At 36.9% G+C, this 21,308-nt stretch overlaps 4 protein-coding genes across 5 annotated transcripts; 1 reads left to right on the top strand and 3 right to left on the bottom strand.

The window, feature by feature from the left end:
• Positions 4,846-6,092, top strand: LOC104736916. Its single transcript, XM_010457001.2, has one exon. It carries the CDS (start codon positions 4,854-4,856, stop codon positions 6,021-6,023), a length of 1,170 nt encoding a protein of 389 aa, XP_010455303.1. The 5' UTR covers positions 4,846-4,853; the 3' UTR covers positions 6,024-6,092.
• LOC104736914 (5'-adenylylsulfate reductase-like 6) lies at positions 6,123-7,550 on the bottom strand. Its single transcript, XM_010456999.2, has 4 exons — positions 7,326-7,550; positions 7,049-7,236; positions 6,839-6,963; positions 6,123-6,667 (listed from the first exon to the last, which is right to left on the bottom strand). Exons 1-4 carry the CDS (start codon positions 7,485-7,487, stop codon positions 6,258-6,260), a joined length of 885 nt encoding a protein of 294 aa, XP_010455301.1. The 5' UTR covers positions 7,488-7,550; the 3' UTR covers positions 6,123-6,257.
• On the bottom strand, positions 7,565-8,477 carry LOC104736915 (5'-adenylylsulfate reductase-like 6). Of its 2 annotated transcripts, none has more exons than XR_759660.2 (3): positions 8,463-8,477; positions 7,790-7,977; positions 7,565-7,704 (listed from the first exon to the last, which is right to left on the bottom strand). XR_759660.2 is itself a non-coding variant. In XM_010457000.1 (3 exons), the coding sequence occupies exons 1-3, from the start codon at positions 8,226-8,228 to the stop codon at positions 7,566-7,568; spliced, it is 489 nt and encodes a 162-aa protein (XP_010455302.1). In that variant the 5' UTR covers positions 8,229-8,299; the 3' UTR covers position 7,565. The 2 variants fall into 2 exon arrangements, 1 of the variants encoding a protein (XP_010455302.1); XM_010457000.1 differs by lacking the exon at positions 8,463-8,477 and adding an exon at positions 8,067-8,299.
• LOC104738297 lies at positions 17,050-17,652 on the bottom strand. The gene has a single exon (XM_010458493.1). The coding sequence runs from the start codon at positions 17,650-17,652 to the stop codon at positions 17,050-17,052; it is 603 nt and encodes a 200-aa protein (XP_010456795.1).

Here is a 21,308-nt window from a genome sequence, read left to right as displayed (position 1 = left end):
AGTTTTTGAAGAAAAAAACTAAAAATGATTTTGGAAAAAAACTAATACTGTTATTTTTGGAAAAAACTAATTTTTGTGTTTTTGGTAAAACAATCATTTATGTTCTTTAATTAAACTAAAACTCTGGATTTATATTTCTTAATTATCAAACTCCAATCGTTTTTCAGCTTAAAATTTACCATCTTTTTGTGCCTCTGTTGTTTTTTTTCCCCTATATTCATATAGGATCTAAATTTGTTTTTTTTTCCCAAAGAAACTATGGTTCTTATGTTGCAAACACATGTGGGAACCACGCTGCTGGAGAAGCTAGTGGTTCCCATTCACGTCATAGCCCCGTTCCAGATTCACAAGCTTCACAACATGCTCCCATGGAGATGACCATTGAAGATTTTGTTTCTCAACCTGGACGAGAACTTATCCCCCGCTTAGATCCTTATGGCGCTCCAAATACCACATGGTTTTGTGATTCGCATAATGGGATCACAAAATCTCTTTTGCGTATGATGTATGGAATCCTCAAAACACCATACGCAAAGTTTTCAGTGATGCCTTCGTCAGAACAAGAAATGTGGTTTAAGCAATTTGCGGTACAGTTTTCAACTTTATTACTTTAATTTTATAACATCGTTTTATAATATTTTTCTCATAATGCATTATCTTACTATTTTTTTTAGCAAGATTTCACTTGGCATCCGGATATCACCAACAACGTTCGAAAAGAGTTTAAGAAGGCGGCTGCTAGACAATATTCTAAGATGTTGAATGAGTGGAAGCAAAAGTGGAAGAAAGGAAAGGTGCCAAAAGGGTTGAGCGATGATCTCTTCCAAGGTTTGATTCAATATTGGGGTGAAGTAAATACAGTTTCACTTTCCTCAAAATATTCTCAGAATAGAAGGAGCGACCGTGGCGGGTTGGGCATGGCAACCCACAACAATGGTCCAGTTAGCGCCTATACCCGACAACGCCAACTTGTAAGTTTTAAGATTTCGTATAATTGTTATTTTTTATCATTAATAAGACAATCTTTATATAATTAAAATACTTCTTTTAGACTATTAGGGATGGTGTGGTACCAGACCATATTACTTTGATGGAGGATATGCATACCAACAAAAAGACCAAACAAATACAAGATGGTAGAGCTAAGCTGGTTGTTGAGAGTTCGAGGAGGCGGCAAGAGGAGATAATCAGTTCCCAACAATCTTCTGAAGGATCGGAGTCTACTGTTGAACTTGGAAGAGAGAAATTAAACGAGATTTTTTATGAGGTAATATTTGTTTTTTTTTAAAATTTGATTTTACTTTGTTTTGTTTTAAAATGTTTGAATACTTTTTAAAATGAATGTGTAGGAAACTGAAAAAAACAAGGGACGGATTTTTGGACTTGGAAATCTCTCCCAACAAAGCCCGTTATCTCAATCAACGGGTTACTCATTTGCTCCCACACAAGAGTTCCAACAAGCTCTGCAAGAGAAGGATGCTCGGATTGCAGCATTGGAAAAGGAAATGGAAGAACAAAAAGCGGAGAACAAAAGAAGGGACGAGGAGAACAAGAAGAGGGATGAGGATCTAGCAGCGTTCATGAGCGAGATGCGGGCAAGACATTCTGCCTTTTAGATTTCTGAATTCTAGCTTTGTTTTGTAAAATATTTATGTTTTCGGTTTTTAGAACATTTTCCATGTTTGTACGAAATAATATTTCCCTAAAATTTTTAAATATTATTATATAAGCATTTCTATTTTAACAAAAATTTTAGTATTAAAATTTGAATAATTATGCAATTTAAAAAAAAATACAAAAAATACATCAGTCGGAAATGACGGGACTTTTTCGAAGAAATCGGTCGGTAATCTGTCGGAAACGACGAATTTTTTCGAAACATTCTGTCGGTATTCTGTCGGAAATGACGGAGTTTTTCGAAAATCAATCGTGAAACCGTTGGTAGTTCCGTCGGAAAATCCGTCGGTATTTGTGCTGTCGGAAACCCGTCGGTAAATATTCCGTCGGAAACCCGTCGGTATAATGCTGTCGGAAACCCGTCGGTATAATGCTGTCGGAAACCCGTCGGTACAAAATCCATCGGAAATCCGTCGGTAAGATATCCATCGTAAATCCGTCGGGATTTGTCTTGTCGGAAATCAGTCGGTAATTTCCGACAGATTTCCGACGGATTATTTTTTCCGACGCTCAAGAACCGACGGACATTTACGTCTGTAATTCGTCGGTAATCGTCGTTTCCGACGGAAAACTGACGGATATGCATGTCGGTTTTATGCTGTTTTCTTGTAGTGACACCCCAACAAAACTACTCCTAGGCTAGGGGTGCTAGGGGTGTTATTGAATGAAGGATTTTAATAGATTTCAATTACTAGTGGATTTTAGAATTCAAAAGTTTTCTAATTCATTTAAACTGAATTTGTTGTCATTATTTGCAAACTGTGTTAAACCCCAAAATGAAAGATCACATTGGTCTTTTGGCCAGAGCTATTTTTTATTTCTTAATTCTTAGATTAATGTCTTGAATCAATTTTGAAAAAAAGAGAGAAAGATAAAGAGATTGAAATACTTGAGAAATATGTCGGATTTTGTTTGTTCATCTTTTTAGAGTGAAATACGTTGAAATCTAAAATGACACCAAATCCAATGGACATTGAATAACAATGTTTTTAAAGAATTCTAAAATCTATCAAATAAATTCATAATCCAATAATAACATATTTTAATGTACTTTTTCAAATACCTAATTGAATAACGGTGGATTCCAAAATACATCATATTCTTTTAAAAACCATTATTCAATAACAACCCCTTAGAGTCTATAGCAAAAATTATTTTGAACATCATAATTCATGTTATACGACTTGAAGTCTAGTTCATTTAGAGAGACTTCTCTTTGAAAAGCTTCAAAACACTTCGTAACTTGATAAGGTGTAAACCTTTAATGAAGAAATGAGCTGGATTAAAGGTTGTTGCAATTTTCAATTCTTTTACTAAGCCTTCACTTATGGGATCCCTTAATAAAATAAAGTTAAACATATGTGTTTGGTTTTCTTTTGGTGACATGAATTCATGGACAATGTTATTGAATTTGTTAATCACAAAGGACCTCCATACTTTCTTATCTAGAAACCAACTCAGTTAATAAGACCTCTTAGCTGCCTCTTTCACAACTTTTGTGAGTGTCATAGATTCAACTTCAGTTAAAGCCTGTAATTAAGTTAGCCCATTAAAGCATCTGATTGCGATCTTCTATATTATAATTAAATTTTAGCCTTATCTTTGCAATATTTTCTTTGATATATTGGTGTAAACATTGTTGATTAAGAATCACATGTACCTACTTTGAACGAGTAAAGAAAAAATCCATATTTCTTTTGGTTTTAAAAAGAAAATAATAAAATAAATAAAAATTGTTTTACTTTACTAAAAGTTTTAAATGATTAAGAAACTCTCCAATTTATGGACAATATACTTGGTGAATCACGAAGTACCTCCACACTTTCTTATCTAGTCCCCAACTCACTGACCAAAATACTTCAATGGCACAGACGAAAAACCTTCAGCCGCACACTATGTTTCACAAATTTTTGTGTGTTATAGATACAACTTCAGTCAAAGCCAATTATTGAGTCAAGTCTACGAAGTATGTGTTTGTGATGTTGTATATTATAATTTAATTATAGTCTTACTTTTGTAATATATTTATTTGATCTAACGGTTATTAAGAATCACATGTCCCCGTTTGAATAACACAAAAATGTTCAACTCTATTTTTTTTTTGTTTTTCGTTTTTTTAAACAAGAACATAAAACAAATTTTTTTATTTTTTATTAAAATTTTAAAACTAGTAAGAAAATATTGAAACCGTGTTAGTTAAAAATATATGTTTAGACATTTATCTAATAAGATATAATCAGTTTACTAGTTTTTGTTAAATTTTTAAATTTCATAAAAATATGCAAATTGACTTTTTTTTTGTCTTTGCTTGTTGCTCCCAAAAATTAAGGACAAACTCTGAGTGATTGATAGAAGAACTAGTTTGAGTGAGTTTCTAATTTTGTCACATTCTAATTTCTAACTTCACTTTGCTTGAGGACGACAATCTAAGTTTGTGCGAGGCTCCTTAAGGTGTTTCTCAGCGGTTCTTCTAAAGCTCCATTAGCGATGGCGCTTTTGCTTGTCCAGTTTCAAGCAGCGGTAAGATTCCTCAGAGGCAAGTGGTGGGTAGTTGCTTGGTATTACAACCGTAGCTTCTCCGGTCACTCTGATCTTCTTTTTTGTTTATACCGGGGGTGTTGCTTCCCTTAATTGTGTAACCTACATTTTTGTGCCACATTTTTTTGCAAACGATTCCCACTAATGCCCTTATATTTTGACAATTAATCAAATGTCATTAAGGTTAATTCGGTATTCATTGTAAACGGGTCGGTTATAAATTGAAATGTACAACCCGAAATCACAAATCGGATCCTCATTGATTATGTTAGTCAGTTTTTGTTTTTTCGGTTAGTGGTTTATATTAAGATTTTGAAGTTATGGTAATATTCCAGTTGTAACAAAAACCTAATTAATTTCAGTAAATTTTATAAACATGAATTTTATATATAAAATTTGTCGTTTCATGTACCACGGGTCAATCCTAGTGAATATTTACATTCTTAGCAAAAAAAAAAAAAAAAAAATTGTAACAACTGGTACCTTTCTTGGTCACTTTAGAAAGATGAGTATTGTCATCGTATTAAATTTTAAGGCCCAAGACTAAAGTCCAATAAACTCTTTCCCGCTTTGGCACCCATTTATAAAACTCAGCTATTACTAATCTTAAACCCTGAGTACATTTGTAAACACACTCAATGGCTTGGCTTCGTCTCTTCACAAGAACCCTAAAATCTCAAATCTCATCAAATCAAAACCCTAATCTCAGAACCTTACCTTTCTCAACCTCATTTCTCATCACAAAAACACCTGAAAAATTCAGAAAAAAACGCAAAAAACCAGAATCCGCCAGAACAAAACCAGTCCAACACGAATCAACCAAGATCCCACATTTCGAATCACTCGTCTTACGCGACGCACATCTCCGATTCCTAATCCGATCCAAAGAGTTCATCTCAAAGCAACCGGAGCGAATCCTCCGGCTAGATGACGCCGGAAAGCTTTACCGCGAGCTCGGGTTCCCGCGAGGTCGTAAGGTGACTCGATTCATCCCTAAACATCCTCTAATCTTACAAACGTATAGACATAGCGATGGGAAGATTTGGTTAGGGTTTACTGAGTTTATGGAAGGTTTGTTAGATGAAGAGAAAAGTTTAATGGATTCAATGGAGTTAGATAGAGTTAATCGTGTTCGTAAGCTGTTGATGATGACGAAAGATAAACGAGTCCTGCTTAGTAAAATCCATCACACTCGTTTGATTTTTGGGATTCCTGAGGATTTTAGAGACAGAGTTGCGAAGTATCCTGAGTACTTTCGGGTTGTTACGGGTAAAGATGGGAATAGGGTGCTTGAGTTGGTGAATTGGGACACGAATCTTGCGGTTAGTGAGCTCGAGAGACAGTTTATGGTTGACGAAGATAAGGCGAAAAGAGCGTTTAAGTTTCCGGTGAAACATGGGAAAGAATTGGAGTTGGAAGAGAAGGATACGAGGAAACTTAATCTGTTGAATACGTTTCCTCTGGTTTCGCCGTATTCGGATGGTTGGAAGTTTGATGTGTGGACATTAGAAGCGGAGAAGTATCGTGTTGGGGTTGTGCACGAGTTCTTGAACTTGACGTTGGAGAAGAGAGCTTCGATTCATCATATTGTGGAGTTTAAAGATGAGTTTAGTTTGACTAGACAGACTTATCAGATGTTGAAGAAGCAGCCTACTACTTTTTACTTGGCTGGCACTGAGATGAATTGGACTGTGTTTTTGAAGGATGGTTACAATGAGAATGGTGTCTTGGTTAGTAAAGATCCACAGGTTGTGTTTAATGAAAAGCTGTATAAGTATGCAGATATGCTGCAGATGGACCAATCCTGAAACGACAATAAGAGTGTTAAATGCTGTTTCTGGTTCAGATTCGAGAGACAGCTCAAGTGGTTTTAGTATCAGTTTTTGTATAATAAATTAGGTTACAAATGTTGTAATCTGATAGCATTTTACTCTTAGCTACAAAATGGTAAGCTATGAATCTAATCCCCTCATTGTCCAGAGGAACTGTTGTGTCTTATTACACAAGAAGGTTAAATCCTTGAAAAAGGCTATACAATAAAGTCACTGTGAAGCTGAAACATTTCTGTTTGAGGAGCTTGGTTCCCCGATTGAGACAGAGGCTAATGACTTGGAAGCCCATGCTCTAGCATTCATAGCTCCTTCCTGCAAATTGCTACTCATGCAAGGTTCTTTGAGATACACGGCAGCTGTATGCTCTAAGAGGTTTTGCGGTCTCATGTTCTTAGCAACCCGTCCCCAAGTGAATTTGGCTAACATAACCATTGTGGGTGATATCAAGTGTAGCAATCTTAACAAGACGAACACTGTGGCAAGAGTCAGATATGTCTCTTGACGAAGCAGATTCTCGGGTGATCTCCTTGCCCATGGGAAAGGGCAATTCTCAGGCTCCGTGTGAAACTGAGGAACTAACATGTTTTTCTCAACCCATGTTTCATCCAGCTTTTCAATTCCTACATCCATGAATGCTTCCTGGTTAGTTTCATCAGCTGCAATCTTAAAGAGACTATACACAACCATTAACAATGAGTACAATACCAACCACAACAAGACTGAAGCATACATTCCAAATGCTTCTTCATTTCTAAATGGACACAAAGACATAACAACTCAAAATGCCTTACCAGTAACATCACTGTAGAAGGTAACAAGAGAATCTAGTGTTCGGGATCCCCGGTAAGCTACAAGCATTGTTGAATTCATAAGGATGATAGTAGGAAACCCATGAACTCCATATTTCGAAAGGGTACTGGAACCACACAAATAAGAGCATCAAACAATGAAGATTTCTAGATCAAAATAAACAAAATTTGTCCTTTTTAAAAGAAACCCACCTTGATTTAACTGATGATTCCTCAACTGCAAAGTGAGGAATCGATGAATACAGCAAAGAGATGAGATCAAAGCTTGGTCTAAGTAATCTGGAGAAAGGACACCAAGATGCATAGAAGAGTAAAGCCACATAGTCACACTTGTTTTTATCAATCATATCAGAAGCCACTTGTAACCACCGATCATCCCCCTTCGGAAACAAGAATAACATAAATCACAAACTCTCACATCAAGGATCAAGAAAGCAAGAGATAGATAAATAAGTGGTTCTGTAATTTCCTCGGTGACAGAACCAGAACGGTATAAAGCTGATCTATCTCGAAACCCTAGGATATAATCTTTTGCAGATCCTCTAGGATAAATCTGGACCCTAACGGTGGCTTTTGTTAGATTTATGAACAGAATCACCACAAAGAACAACGGAATCAGCTTCTTCTCCATAGAAGAAGAAATAGCTATACAAAACTTGTTTGGAGAAAACTAAGATACAGACATGATGACAAAGGTAGGNATAACAACTCAAAATGCCTTACCAGTAACATCACTGTAGAAGGTAACAAGAGAATCTAGTGTTCGGGATCCCCGGTAAGCTACAAGCATTGTTGAATTCATAAGGATGATAGTAGGAAACCCATGAACTCCATATTTCGAAAGGGTACTGGAACCACACAAATAAGAGCATCAAACAATGAAGATTTCTAGATCAAAATAAACAAAATTTGTCCTTTTTAAAAGAAACCCACCTTGATTTAACTGATGATTCCTCAACTGCAAAGTGAGGAATCGATGAATACAGCAAAGAGATGAGATCAAAGCTTGGTCTAAGTAATCTGGAGAAAGGACACCAAGATGCATAGAAGAGTAAAGCCACATAGTCACACTTGTTTTTATCAATCATATCAGAAGCCACTTGTAACCACCGATCATCCCCCTTCGGAAACAAGAATAACATAAATCACAAACTCTCACATCAAGGATCAAGAAAGCAAGAGATAGATAAATAAGTGGTTCTGTAATTTCCTCGGTGACAGAACCAGAACGGTATAAAGCTGATCTATCTCGAAACCCTAGGATATAATCTTTTGCAGATCCTCTAGGATAAATCTGGACCCTAACGGTGGCTTTTGTTAGATTTATGAACAGAATCACCACAAAGAACAACGGAATCAGCTTCTTCTCCATAGAAGAAGAAATAGCTATACAAAACTTGTTTGGAGAAAACTAAGATACAGACATGATGACAAAGGTAGGTGTTGCTGCCAGCAAACCAGAAAGGTTGACATGTCGTTGTCACCAAGAAACAAAAAATTAATGGCGTTTACTACAGATTAAAAAGAAAATGGAAGATTGGAACACGGAAGGAAAAGCAAAAGATCCGGTCCGGTCTGTTTTGTGAACGTAAAATTCTTGGACTACCAAAATAAACAGGATGAGGAGAAGATGCAGTTGTGGTTTGCTTGCTGGCACAATTGGGCAAGTTCGTACGAAACAAATGTTTTGGCATCAAAATTGTTATGTTGACATCGTTGTTTCAGACGTCAAATATTGACTAACACAGAGAAAAATCAAAACTGGAAAAAAATATATATACAGTATTTGTTTTCTCAGAGTCAATCAGCTTCGTTGCGCTGTTAAACAGCCGACCACATGTTTATTTTTATTTTTTTTTAAAATGTTAAGGAAAATGGATAAAAATTAAAAAATAAGCTTTGCTTTCCTCAACCTTTACAGTTTTTCTTTTTTTTTTTTTTGTCAACGGGTAATATATTGATATTAGAGATTATAACGACGGAAAATTGGTATTTTCATATCTCAGCTAAGGGGCTATGTTTAATTCATACCCCAGCTATAGTTGACAAGATAGAAAAAGAAGTGGGAAGCTTAGCAAAGGGATTATATGAGGTAGAAGATATGAAAAAAATCGCAAAAAGATGTGAAAAAGATATTGTAGAGCTCAAAGGTATGGTAAGTTCTTGTGAGAAAGAGATTCAAGAGCTAAGAAGCTTCAAGAACATGATTGTTTGTGGTGGTTTAGTTGTGGCTTTTGTCTACTATGTAATATTTGTGTAATGTGTTGGATTCATTAATGAATGAATGGATTTGTTAAGTGTTTTTGTTGTTAACTATGTTAAGATTAACATAAAACTTCAATAAGTTTTGATTAGATTAAAAGTAGAAGCCATGTTTTGAGTACAACAAAAAACTTAAAATTCACCGAACTACACCATAAACTACCATGAGATTACCACAAAAACTTTTAATCTCATCCGACTAAAAAAAAAACTTCCATCCGTCACTTCCTTTTATTCAGTTCCTTCATTCCATTCATACACTACAAAAATAACATGTGAAAACCTAAGTAATGATAATGAAGCTATTAATAAGCAGAAGTTTGATCAATAAAAAGACTCACCATTAATCATTCTGAGATTGATGGCTTGGTCCTTGGCTTGGTGCTTGACTAAGTCCTTGGCTTTGTCTTTGGCTTGCTTCTTGGCTTTGTCCTTGGCTTGGTTCTTCACCAGTTTTCTTCTTCTTCCACCTTCTACCAACAACTCCGAGAGCCGGACAACTTCTAGTATTATGACCAACGGTACTACAATGGCCACAACGACTATCTCGTCCAGCTTTTAAAACTTTGATTCTCTTCTCCGGTTGTACTTGTTCTGTTTTTCCTTTTGACTTCTTCTTTGGAGACTCATTCTTGCCCTTCTTTTTTTTTTCTGTTTTTTTGGGACCTTTTGTAACTTCTCGTGGTGGTGGTTGAATCCTAGGCTCTTGAGATCTTATCCAAAAACCAATGCCAATAACTGCTGAGATCGACTCAGAGTAAATCTTGACATTTGTTGATGCCAAGTACCAATCACAGTTAACATACGACTCAGGATTGTGCTTCTTGGTCAGTATAACTCTTAAAACATGGCGGCAAGGNGAGATGGAAGAGGTTGAAAGTGTAGTTGACAAAATAGAAAGAGAAGTGGGAAGCTTAGCAAAGGGATTAGATGAGGTAGAAGCTATCAAAGAAATCGCAAAAAGATGTGAAAAAGATATTGTAGAGCTCAAAGGTGTGGTGAGTTCTTGTGAGAAAGAGATTCAAGAGCTAAGAAGCTTCAAGAACATGATTGTTTGTGGTGGTTTAGTTGTGGCTTTTGTCTACTATGTAATATTTGTGTAATGTGTTGGATTCATTAATGAATGAATGGATTTGTTAAGTGTTTTTGTTGTTAACTATGTTAAGATTAACATAAAACTTCAATAAGTTTTGATTAGATTAAAAGTAGAAGCCATGTTTTGAGTACAACAAAAAACTTAAAATTCACCGAACTACACCATAAACTACCATGAGATTACCACAAAAACTTTTAATCTCATCCGACTAAAAAAAAAACTTCCATCCGTCACTTCCTTTTATTCAGTTCCTTCATTCCATTCATACACTACAAAAATAACATGTGAAAACCTAAGTAATGATAATGAAGCTATTAATAAGCAGAAGTTTGATCAATAAAAAGACTCACCATTAATCATTCTGAGATTGATGGCTTGGTCCTTGGCTTGGTGCTTGACTAAGTCCTTGGCTTTGTCTTTGGCTTGCTTCTTGGCTTTGTCCTTGGCTTGGTTCTTCACCAGTTTTCTTCTTCTTCCACCTTCTACCAACAACTCCGAGAGCCGGACAACTTCTAGTATTATGACCAACGGTACTACAATGGCCACAACGACTATCTCGTCCAGCTTTTAAAACTTTGATTCTCTTCTCCGGTTGTACTTGTTCTGTTTTTCCTTTTGACTTCTTCTTTGGAGACTCATTCTTGCCCTTCTTTTTTTTTTCTGTTTTTTTGGGACCTTTTGTAACTTCTCGTGGTGGTGGTTGAATCCTAGGCTCTTGAGATCTTATCCAAAAACCAATGCCAATAACTGCTGAGATCGACTCAGAGTAAATCTTGACATTTGTTGATGCCAAGTACCAATCACAGTTAACATACGACTCAGGATTGTGCTTCTTGGTCAGTATAACTCTTAAAACATGGCGGCAAGGGATCCCTGTCATACTCCATCTTCGACATGCACATGTCTTTGCATTCATATCCACCTTGAATCCATGCTTATTTTCAAGAACCTCATACTGCCCATTTCCACAAGGAATTGCCTGACAATACTTTCGCAACCTCTCTTCCTTCTTGATGGTGTTGGCGACTTTGAGAGTGTATTTCCCTTGACGTTTCATAGCCTTCTTGAGCCTCTCATCTATACGGATCATAGTTTGTCTTCTTATTGTCTCCAACATCTCCACTAATGGCATCTCCCGAGCTTTATTGATGGCATTGTTGTATGACTCAGAAAAGTTGTTAGAAACATCCTCACAACTTGATTTGCAGCCGAAGAAGGCACGACTACAGTTTCGCGGATTTGTTTGCATGACAACATCATACACACCTTCATCAAACTTCTTCAATTCCTCGATTGCTATATTATACTCTGCAACGTTAAAACTCTGGCAACTGCCCAAAACAACTTCTTAGGCAAATATTTACCCGGATAAACTCTTCTCAGATTGCCATAGATATGGCGTGCACACATCCGGTGTTCCACCTTTGGTAACTCTTGTTCAACAGCATTGAGCAACCCCTTTTGTCTATCAGAAATAAGACTAAATCCATCACCATCTTTGAGCTTCAAACCATCCTTCAGCTTCTGAATGAACCACAACCAAGCATTATAGTTCTCTATTTGCACAACTGCCCAAGCAACCGGGTAGAACTGATTGTTAGCATCTCTTCCTACAGCTGCCAACAGTTGTCCTTTCACACCATTTTTTAAGAAGCATCCATCTATGCCAATTATTGGCCGACAATATGCTATCCAAGTTTTGCGAAGGGCTGCAAAGCAGACATAAAACCTATCAAACTTGACTACACCATTATCATCAGTCATTGTCCCAACGTCCACTGTTGATCCTGGATTTGATCTACAAAACAGAATTCAAACACATTCAAACACAAATTAGAAACTCAGACAACTTCTAGTATTATAAGTAAAGCATAAAAAGAAAACAAATTTACTTACTCTAAAAGATGTTCCATGTAGTCATGTATTCGAGCAAATTGATCATCATATTCATCTTGAATCATCTTCAATGCTTTTGCTCTAGCTGTTCGGCACTGATCATAAGTAGCATAAATATTGTATCGTTCCTCAATTGCATCTTGCATCGCCTTAGCCTTGAATGTGGGATCATTCCTAATGTCATTCAAGAACATCTGAGCAAGGTCTCCATTCTTGATCACTTTACTAAATCCATCCTTTGTACATGCATGCAAATCATTGCATGTCTTCACCATAAACTTTCCAATTTTATCATCATAGGAGCAGTAGATTTTGAATTTGCAATCTCCTCCAATGGCACACCTAACTTCACTTTTCTCTGATCCCCATCTTGTAAATTTTATATTCTCTTTATTTTTCAGCGCATAATCAACCACAGCTTCTTTAAACTCTGATATACTATCAAACATTTGCTCTAATCTTATTTCTCCACTACCTTTTTTGCACCTCATATATCTTCTTTCAACTTCTTCGGAATCTGAGTTGGGAGGAGTATCCTCGTCATTATCATGCTCTTCTTCGTCAACAAAACCTGCTAAATTCTCCTCCACTCGATCTTCCATATCAACAAAAACCCTACGACCATCTCTATCACCCTCTAAACCCTCACCTCCTTCAGAACCATTACCAACATCTCTATGACCATGAGATCCATTACGCTCTAAACCCTCACCATCGCCAAGGAGCTCATAATTATCTTTCTCTATGAAAATGTCTATCCCCTTAACCCAAACCGCGGTTCTACACATGTTCTCAAAATTCTGACCTTCAATCAATAACTTCACCTGTAAAAAATCCTCAAAGGGATACTTAAACCAGATATTCTGCCCACAAAGAGGATCGTCCAATGCCGCCATCAGATTAGTCACAACTGTTTCTGCTTTGCTTTCAAGGGTTAGAACCGATACTCCTACATATGATGTTTTAATCCCATCAACAACTCCAAACTCCCCACCATTGTAACATTGGAATATTACATCCTCATCGCTGAAAAAGATTAAAAAAAACTATTAGAGAGTTCTTCCACCACTATCGAATTTCGTTCAAACATAATATCGAATTTCGTTCAAATCTATCACGTTTTCTAAAAAAACACTCCTAATTATCTCAATTGAGCAAACCCCTAAATTTCGAAAACCCTAAAAATTGAACTAAAATTACCTCATTTTCGGATGCAAATGCAGTCAACTGCACTATCACACACTCTTCAGGATCGATAACCTTTGCTAATTGAATCAATTGGCTTATGGATGAGAAGAAGAGAGAAAACCCTATGTTTTTAGAAATCCCAAATCGAGATGTTGAACAGAGAAACACGATTCAGGAAATAAGAAAATGAGAGGAAGACGTATGAAACGACGTCGTTTTGACCAAAACGAAGCTCTCTCTTTCGTTTTTCGAAACGACGACGTTTCATAAGTGGCAGCCACGTAAGCAGCCGTTAACGGTCAGATAACACCGTTACGGCTTGGGCATGTTTTTACCCAGTTTGTAGAGTTGGTGCAGCCAATTTGAATTTTACTTAACCTTGTGTATGGATTTGCTCAATGCTATAGTTGGGGTATGAATTCAACATAGTCCCTTAGCTGGGGTATGAAAATACCGATTTTCCTTATAACGACCTTTTAACTTTACAAGGTGTTTCCATTCCTTCTCGGAATGCATCCTTCGCTTATTTAACTTATACGAACAACACCTCCTAAGTCTCACCACCAAATAGTGCAGACCTATACAAAAAAATGGCTACCCTAATAAAGCCATACACCAAAAACTGAGATTCAATCAAAGAACTGTCTATTTTCCTCCGCAAATAAATGTTGTAACCACCCCAGATGCCCACACGTCATATACGACTGAAGCATGCACTCCTGAATGACACTCTGCGTGATCATAAGAGCTCTTTTATTTGAAAAAGAGTTTTCCAAAAAGAATTTGCTACCTTTAAAATACACCAAACTTCTCCCTACCTCATTAGATTGGTATCTTAATGAGGGCCATAAAGCAGGCTTAGTAATCACCTGTACTAAAACTTTATCCTGCATTCCAAAAATCACATTTTCCACCCTGTGACTTTTCATACTCTCAATCGCCCACATTAGCCCTTTGAACTGAGCTTCATATTTGTCTTGAGCAAAACCCAGAGCTCTCCTACTATGCAACACAACATTACCTTCATGATCTCTTAGTACCCACGCACATCCCAATAATCTATTTCTACGAGACCATGAGATTCCTATATTGCACTTCATCCAATTAATGGGCGGCGCTTTCCAGCCTACCTTACCTGGAGCTACACTCACTTCTAGTTCAACCCGAGGACCAATCTCAACACTACTTTCTTCCTCTTCCTCTTGGTCCGAGTCCTTCTGAGCTTCAACCCACTCCCTCTAATCATCTAAACTTTTATTTATTGATTCTCGTGGGGAAAAGGCTTTACCCTCAAAGGCTACCAAATTTCGATTCTTCCAAATCCTCCACATAATCCATGGAAACGTTTTCCTTAATTCCTGAGGCCAACGAGGATTCTTCATATTCAATAAGAAGTATTGAATATTAGAGAAAACAGACCCATTATGGAATCCCATTTCGGGATTTGGGATCCCCGAAACTGCCCAAATTTATCTAGACAAAGAACAAGTGAATAAGACATGATTAATAGTTTCGTCCTCTCCTCCACATGTTTGGCACGAATCATCTATTTTCATCCCTCTCCCATTTAAAGCTGCTGCTACAGGAAGTGCTCCACACAACACTTTCCAAAGAAATTTTTTGATCTTTGCGTCTGTATGTATCCCCCAAACTTGATCTTTAAGAGGGTTAGTAGAAGGTAACATATTTGCTTCATTCCTTATCTGGATATTTAAAGACTGGGAGGCGAGCCAGTAAGCCGATTTTACAGAAAAGTCACCACTTTTTGTTGTGCTTCCAAGTATAGAAATCCTCACTATCTGTAGCCGGCTTTATCTTTTTAATTCTCTCAATATCCAAAGGAAAGAAATAATACTCCAAGGCGTTCTCATCCCAAGATCTGTTTCCACTATCAATCAGATCTGCCACTCTAACGTCTGGATTGAAAATGTTATTCCTTCTCCATGGGGGTCGCAACCCATCATCCTCTATCCAACCATCTAACCAGACCCTGATCGACTTCCCATTACCAACATTCTTCACTAAGCCTTGCACCAACAAATCTCTCCCAAACAAAATACTTCGCCATGCATATGATGGTCGACTCCCCAGAGTAGCTGTTAAAAATTCAAAGTTAGGGAAATATTTGCTTTTCATGGTCTGAGCAAACAAGCAATTTGGGAACTGCAATATCCTCCAGGCTTGCTTTGCTAATAACGCTTGGTTGAATGTATTGACATCTCTGAAACCCATCCCTCCTTGCTCTTTTGGGAGACACAATTTTGTCCAGCTTACGCAATGAATTTTCTTAGAATGCTATGTGGTACTCCACCAAAAATCTGCCATTACACTGGACAGATTCTCACATGTCTTCTTAGGTAATTTGAAGCACGACATGGCAAATACTGGCATCGAGAGAGCCACAGACTTTAGCAGAACTTCCTTTCCCCCTTGAGATAAGAATCGAGAAAACCAACCAGACGTTTTCGACTTTACTCTATCCTTGATATAGTTCAACAAATCAATCTTAGAGCCGCTGAAACATTCTGGGAGTCCTAAGTAATTCCCTGTACCACCTTATTTCAAAATCCCCATTCTAGTTTGGATACTAGTCTTCCCCATCAAACTCACCTTAGAACCAAAGGTAATAGCTGACTTAAGCAGATTGATAGATTGTCTAGTGGCAGCTCCATACTTACTAGCGTATCCATCAGAAAGCCTGCTTGTTCTAAAGATGCTTTGCACATGAATTAACTATCATCTGCAAACAAAAGGTGGTGAACTTCTGGTCCATCCTCCAAGAACTTGATACCATGGATTTTACCTTCTCTTTGACCCTTGTTAAGCAAATGAGTTAACCCTTCAGTGAAAAGAACAAAGAGAAAAGGGGATAATGGGTCACCTTGTCTTAATCCTCTTTGCGGTGTGATCATACCAAAGGGTTGATCATTAATCAATACCAAAAAAGTAACCGTAGTTATATACTTTATGATCCACTCGATCCATCTTAGATGAAAACCCATTGCTATCAGTAAAGCTCGCAAGTAACTCCATTCCAGTCTATCATACGCTTTTGACATATCCGTCTTTACGGCCATGAACTGAAAGGAAATCGTCGGATGAGAGTTGAGGCTATGCACTACCTCATGAGCAACCAGGATGTTGTCCGTGATAAGTCTCTCAGCTACAAACGCAGACTGATTAATGGACACAATCTGAGGTAGAACCCCTTGCATGCGAGAAACGAGAATCTTTGATATGGTCTTGTACAAGACAGAACACAAACTTATCGGTCGTAGATCACTCATATTCTCCGGATGCTGAACCTTTGGAATTAGACACAAGTGAGTATAATTCCACTCCGCAGGAAAGCTTCCCCTCTAAAAAAAATCCTGGATCTCCTTTGTGACCTCTTTACCGACTATGTTCCAGTTCTTTTGAAAAAAGAAAGCATTCATACCGTCTGGTCCAGGGGTTTTTGAAGCATCGATGGAGAACATTACTTCTCTGATCTCTTCTTTAGAAACTTTGGCCACTAATTTCTCATTCATCTCATAGGATACTCTGGATGGAAACTCATCAAACCAAACCTGAAAGCTCTAAGGGTTTGATGATTGAAAGAGATTATTGAAATACTCTATGGCCACTTCCCCTTTGGCTGCTTCTGCTCTCTTGATTACCCCATCGGTGTCTCTCAGTTGTTCAATCCTTTTTATTGCTCTATTTCCTTTGACCGAACTATGGAAGAACCTCGAGTTTCAGTTACCTGCTTTCATCCATGCTTGCTATGTTGCCTCCAATAAGTCTCTTCTGCTCTGTATGCTTTAGCAAGTTCACGTTTAAGAATATGAACCTGTTGCAAGTTAGGCCATCTCTCAGATTGTACTCTCTCTAGAGCCACTTCACACTGATGAATCTTATCTTTGGAATTCACATAATTGGTCTTATTCCACGAACTTAAGACTTTTCTACAATCTCTGATTCTTTGAGCCACTAGCAATCCCCCATTAGATACACCTGGTTTCCAAGCCCTAGTAATGGCTCTCCTGATATCCGCTTTATGTAAGAACCGCTTGTCAAAATGAAAATATCCTTCCTGAGAATCCACTAGCTTGACCAGCACCGGACGATGATCCGATCCCCTCATTTCTAAAAAGTCTTGATTAGACGTCGGGAAGATTTCAAACCAATCTTTATTCCCAAAAGCTCTGTCGAGTCTGCTCTGTATCCAGTGATCACCCCTTCTACCTCCCCAGGTAAAGCGGTTGCCACTTCCTGAAAGTTCTAGCATATCATACACCTCTAACATTTCCACAAATGGTTTAAAGAAATGTTGTCCTCTTCTAGGTCCTCCTATCTTTTCTCCATTGTGCATAATAGCATTGAAATCACCTATCATACACCATCTATCCTATTTTCCAACTCCACATCTCATAATTCTTTCCCACACCTCCTTCATATTACTACACTCCGGATCTCCATATATACACGAGAGATAAAAGTTTGATGCCCCAAACTGCACTTGAACATCAATAACATTTTTGTCCTCCCACAAAAAGTCCAACTGTATACTATTTTTCCACAAAAGAGCAAGGCCCCCACATTTACCAATTGGATCCACTGTAAAAATTCTATCATACACTTTAAATCAACCAACTTATTTTTACACTGCATAGTCTCCATCAGGAACATAATCTCAGGGAAGTGCTTTTTACACAGCTCCATGAGACGCGGAATTACCAAGTCTTGAGACCGTCCCAAGCCTTGGCATTTCCAACTCAATATGTTCATTACGTGTTGGGCGATCTCTCATTTGGGATCACCATCGAAGGGCTAAGCTTTAAAACTTTTGCAGTGCTTCTGCCTTCACCATTTGCTTTCCTCTTTTCTTTTGCAAATCGAGATAGATCCACTTGAGGCAATGGATTATCACTACTCTGACCGCTCCCTTTTGGTTTTGGTTTTCTTATCCTCGTCGGAGGTCTATTCCTTGCCTTCACCTTTTTAGTCTTAGAGCCGGAAGGACTAGCTTCACTGAAACCAGTCCTAAAACCCGTAACTCTATCCTGAAAAGGTTGAGACAATGCCAAAAAAGAGCCCCATGAAGCTAATTCCTATGTAGATGCATAATTCTCACCCCACAGCTCTTCCAGTCTTCCTCTAACCCCCGCAGTGCTCCTTGACAACCCTAAATCACCATACTACCCTTCTCTCTCTGCAATACTTCATCCAAACCTTCAAACCCAAAAACTAGCCCCTTATCCTTACTAATATCCAAATGCACAATTGGAGCAGCCTCCAAGCGTAAAACAATTTTCTTTGCTATCGGATCTTTTTCAACTTCACCTACTGATTTACAAATGCGATCCAATTTTATTTGCCAATCTTCATTATTATTGGCCAACAGGTACTGTCTCATACCTTCCAATACATCAACAGCAATTCTTACCCGACCAGTGGAGGGATCCATCCCCACCTGATCTTCTCGCAGAACCCCAAACAACGGATCACCTTCCTTCAAAAACAAAGGTTTTGGAATCTTTACCACCAGAGATCCTGAGACTTTGGTCGCTTCTTCCAACGCCTTTTTCCTTTCCAGGAGCGGACAAACCTCTCTCTTATGCGTTAACCTTTGACATTCAAAACAGCGTTTTTGGACTCGTTCATATTGAAAATGCACAACTGTACTTCCTCCCTTTGGTAACTTGATCTCTTTTGATCATCGCAGGGGCCTTGAAACATCAAAGAGAAGCTTAACCCTAACAAACTCTTGAATTTGTGGTTTATCAGGATCAAAGCTACTTCTAGCACTTCCCCCACCAATTCTCCCAGCGCTGTAATCATTTTTACAGTATAATAGTTTACTGGAAGATGCCAGATCTGAACCCAAATTGGTATACTCTGCAAATAGTTCGCCAGAGTAATCTCATACCACCTATCCACCGCTATGGACCAATCATTGTAAGTAAGAGCGCCTTTTGCTAGCACTTCCAGCAAGTCATGTTCGTTATCAAAAACGAATTGAAATCTTTCATTTGATAACGCTATTCCTCTTATTTTCCCCGGTTTTTGCCACTTCCTTGGCATATCACGGATCAGGTTCTTCATCGGCTGACATGGAGGATTAAGAGTTCGACCAATAAGACTAATAGAATTTCGCTCCATAGATAAGAACTCTGGTAAATCCGGCATCTCAAACGGCACCTCTTCTTCCACTTCATCTAAGGACATAGCCATCAAGGCCTTATCCATGACTGATGACATCGTTACTGAACGGACAGAACCACCACAATTGATGAACTATCTTGAACAAACCCTAATTTCTTTCTAGATTTAGAGCAAAACACACGACTAAAGACGGTAAACAGGACAAAGCGACTACTAGGGAAATTTTTTCCAGTCTAAAAGTTCTCTTCTCGACCTAGTGAAAGACACTAAACGAAAAAGAAGGTCCTAAGTCCAAAAGAGGGTGGTCAAGTTTTTTTCCAATCCTTTACAGTTTTACATAATTGTGATTTTATGATTTAATAATTTTAGTCATTTAGTAGCAACCAAAACACATCCAAAAATGTTTAAAAAAATGTCGTTTTAGTTAGTGCCACATAGACGCCACATATCGTTTGACTTAGCACTGTTAAACTCCGACTTAACACCGTAATTGGTAACATTTTATATAATTCAGGTAGTAAACTTGAATTTTAACACGGTTCAAGTTGCTATTTGCAGTGTATTGAAATCTATGTTTGAAAAAGCGTTTAGCAAATAGTTGGGGTTGATTTTGGTTGTTTATACCCAATATCAATAAATCCAACATAAAATCAAACAATATTAAAATAAAAAATTAATTTGATTTTAGATTTTTCTTTTCCTAGTTTACAATATTTTTTCCCAAGTGGAATTTTTTTAGTCATTGATTATGTGAAAATTTATATGAAATCATGATTCATCATCTAGTAGGGATTATTGTAAATTAGCTTTGTTACTATCAGAAATTTTGTTGTGTAAACTATTTACATTTTTGTCTGCTAAAAATTTAATATTTAGCAAACCATGTCTAAATAAGATCCAAAATTTATTTTGGTTCAAGTTTTGATTTGATTCAGTTTTGGATAAAAGTCATTATTTTCATGTTTATTATATAAATATGATGTATATAAAAATATATAAATGAAATATATATATATATATATATATATATATTTAATTGGAAATGTTATTAATGAAACTTTCTTTGGTGGAACTACAAAAATTCAACAACATGAAACTTAACCAACATAAAAAAAATTATCTTTCAATTTTCCATTTAAAAAATATTTGTCAATAAATCTGAAAATGTTTAAAATATTAATAATATTTATAAGGTACTTCTGGATGATAACTATTACTTATTAGTTATTACTCAGTTCAGGTATCTACAAAATTTCATAAGGTATATAAGGACATGTCCACCGGTTAAACTCAGATGAGTTTCTCAATATATATTATTTTTATATAATATGATTATTTATTTAATGATTAAATCAGAAAAAAAAATTAACTACTAGCCATGTGACATGTGTCCGAGAAACGGTTCTATAGTTGCTCAACGAAGAATTGTTTCTCACCTATCTCCTCAATTTTCTTACCTTATCTCTTCTTTTATTACTATTTATTTATTTTTAATAAATGAGCAACTGTGTGAGAATCTACCAGTGTAGATTATCTAAGGTATTATTATTAATAAGATATTATAAGGTTTACAAAAATTTTAGATGATATTTATAAAGTATTTATAAGAGGATTCACACATATCAATGTAGGTTTGTATACTAAGAGCATCCACAGTGGGAGAGAGTCTTCACCGTTTTTCAAAAAAGAAATTAATATTTTAATATGTAATTAATAAAAAGCTCACAAGTGAGAAAAGAAACAATATGTAATTAATAAGAAGCTGAGAAACTTTTCTAATTTGAAGACTTTGAGCAACTTTCTCTCTCCTTCTCTCCTCTGTTTAAGCCTGTTTTGGGATAAAACAGGTTTAAGTGTTGTCTA

Source organism: Camelina sativa, chromosome 13 (assembly GCF_000633955.1).
Source record: "Camelina sativa cultivar DH55 chromosome 13, Cs, whole genome shotgun sequence".
Classification (NCBI taxonomy): Eukaryota; Viridiplantae; Streptophyta; class Magnoliopsida; order Brassicales; family Brassicaceae; genus Camelina; species Camelina sativa.
This window is presented reverse-complemented; position numbering and strand designations above follow the sequence as displayed.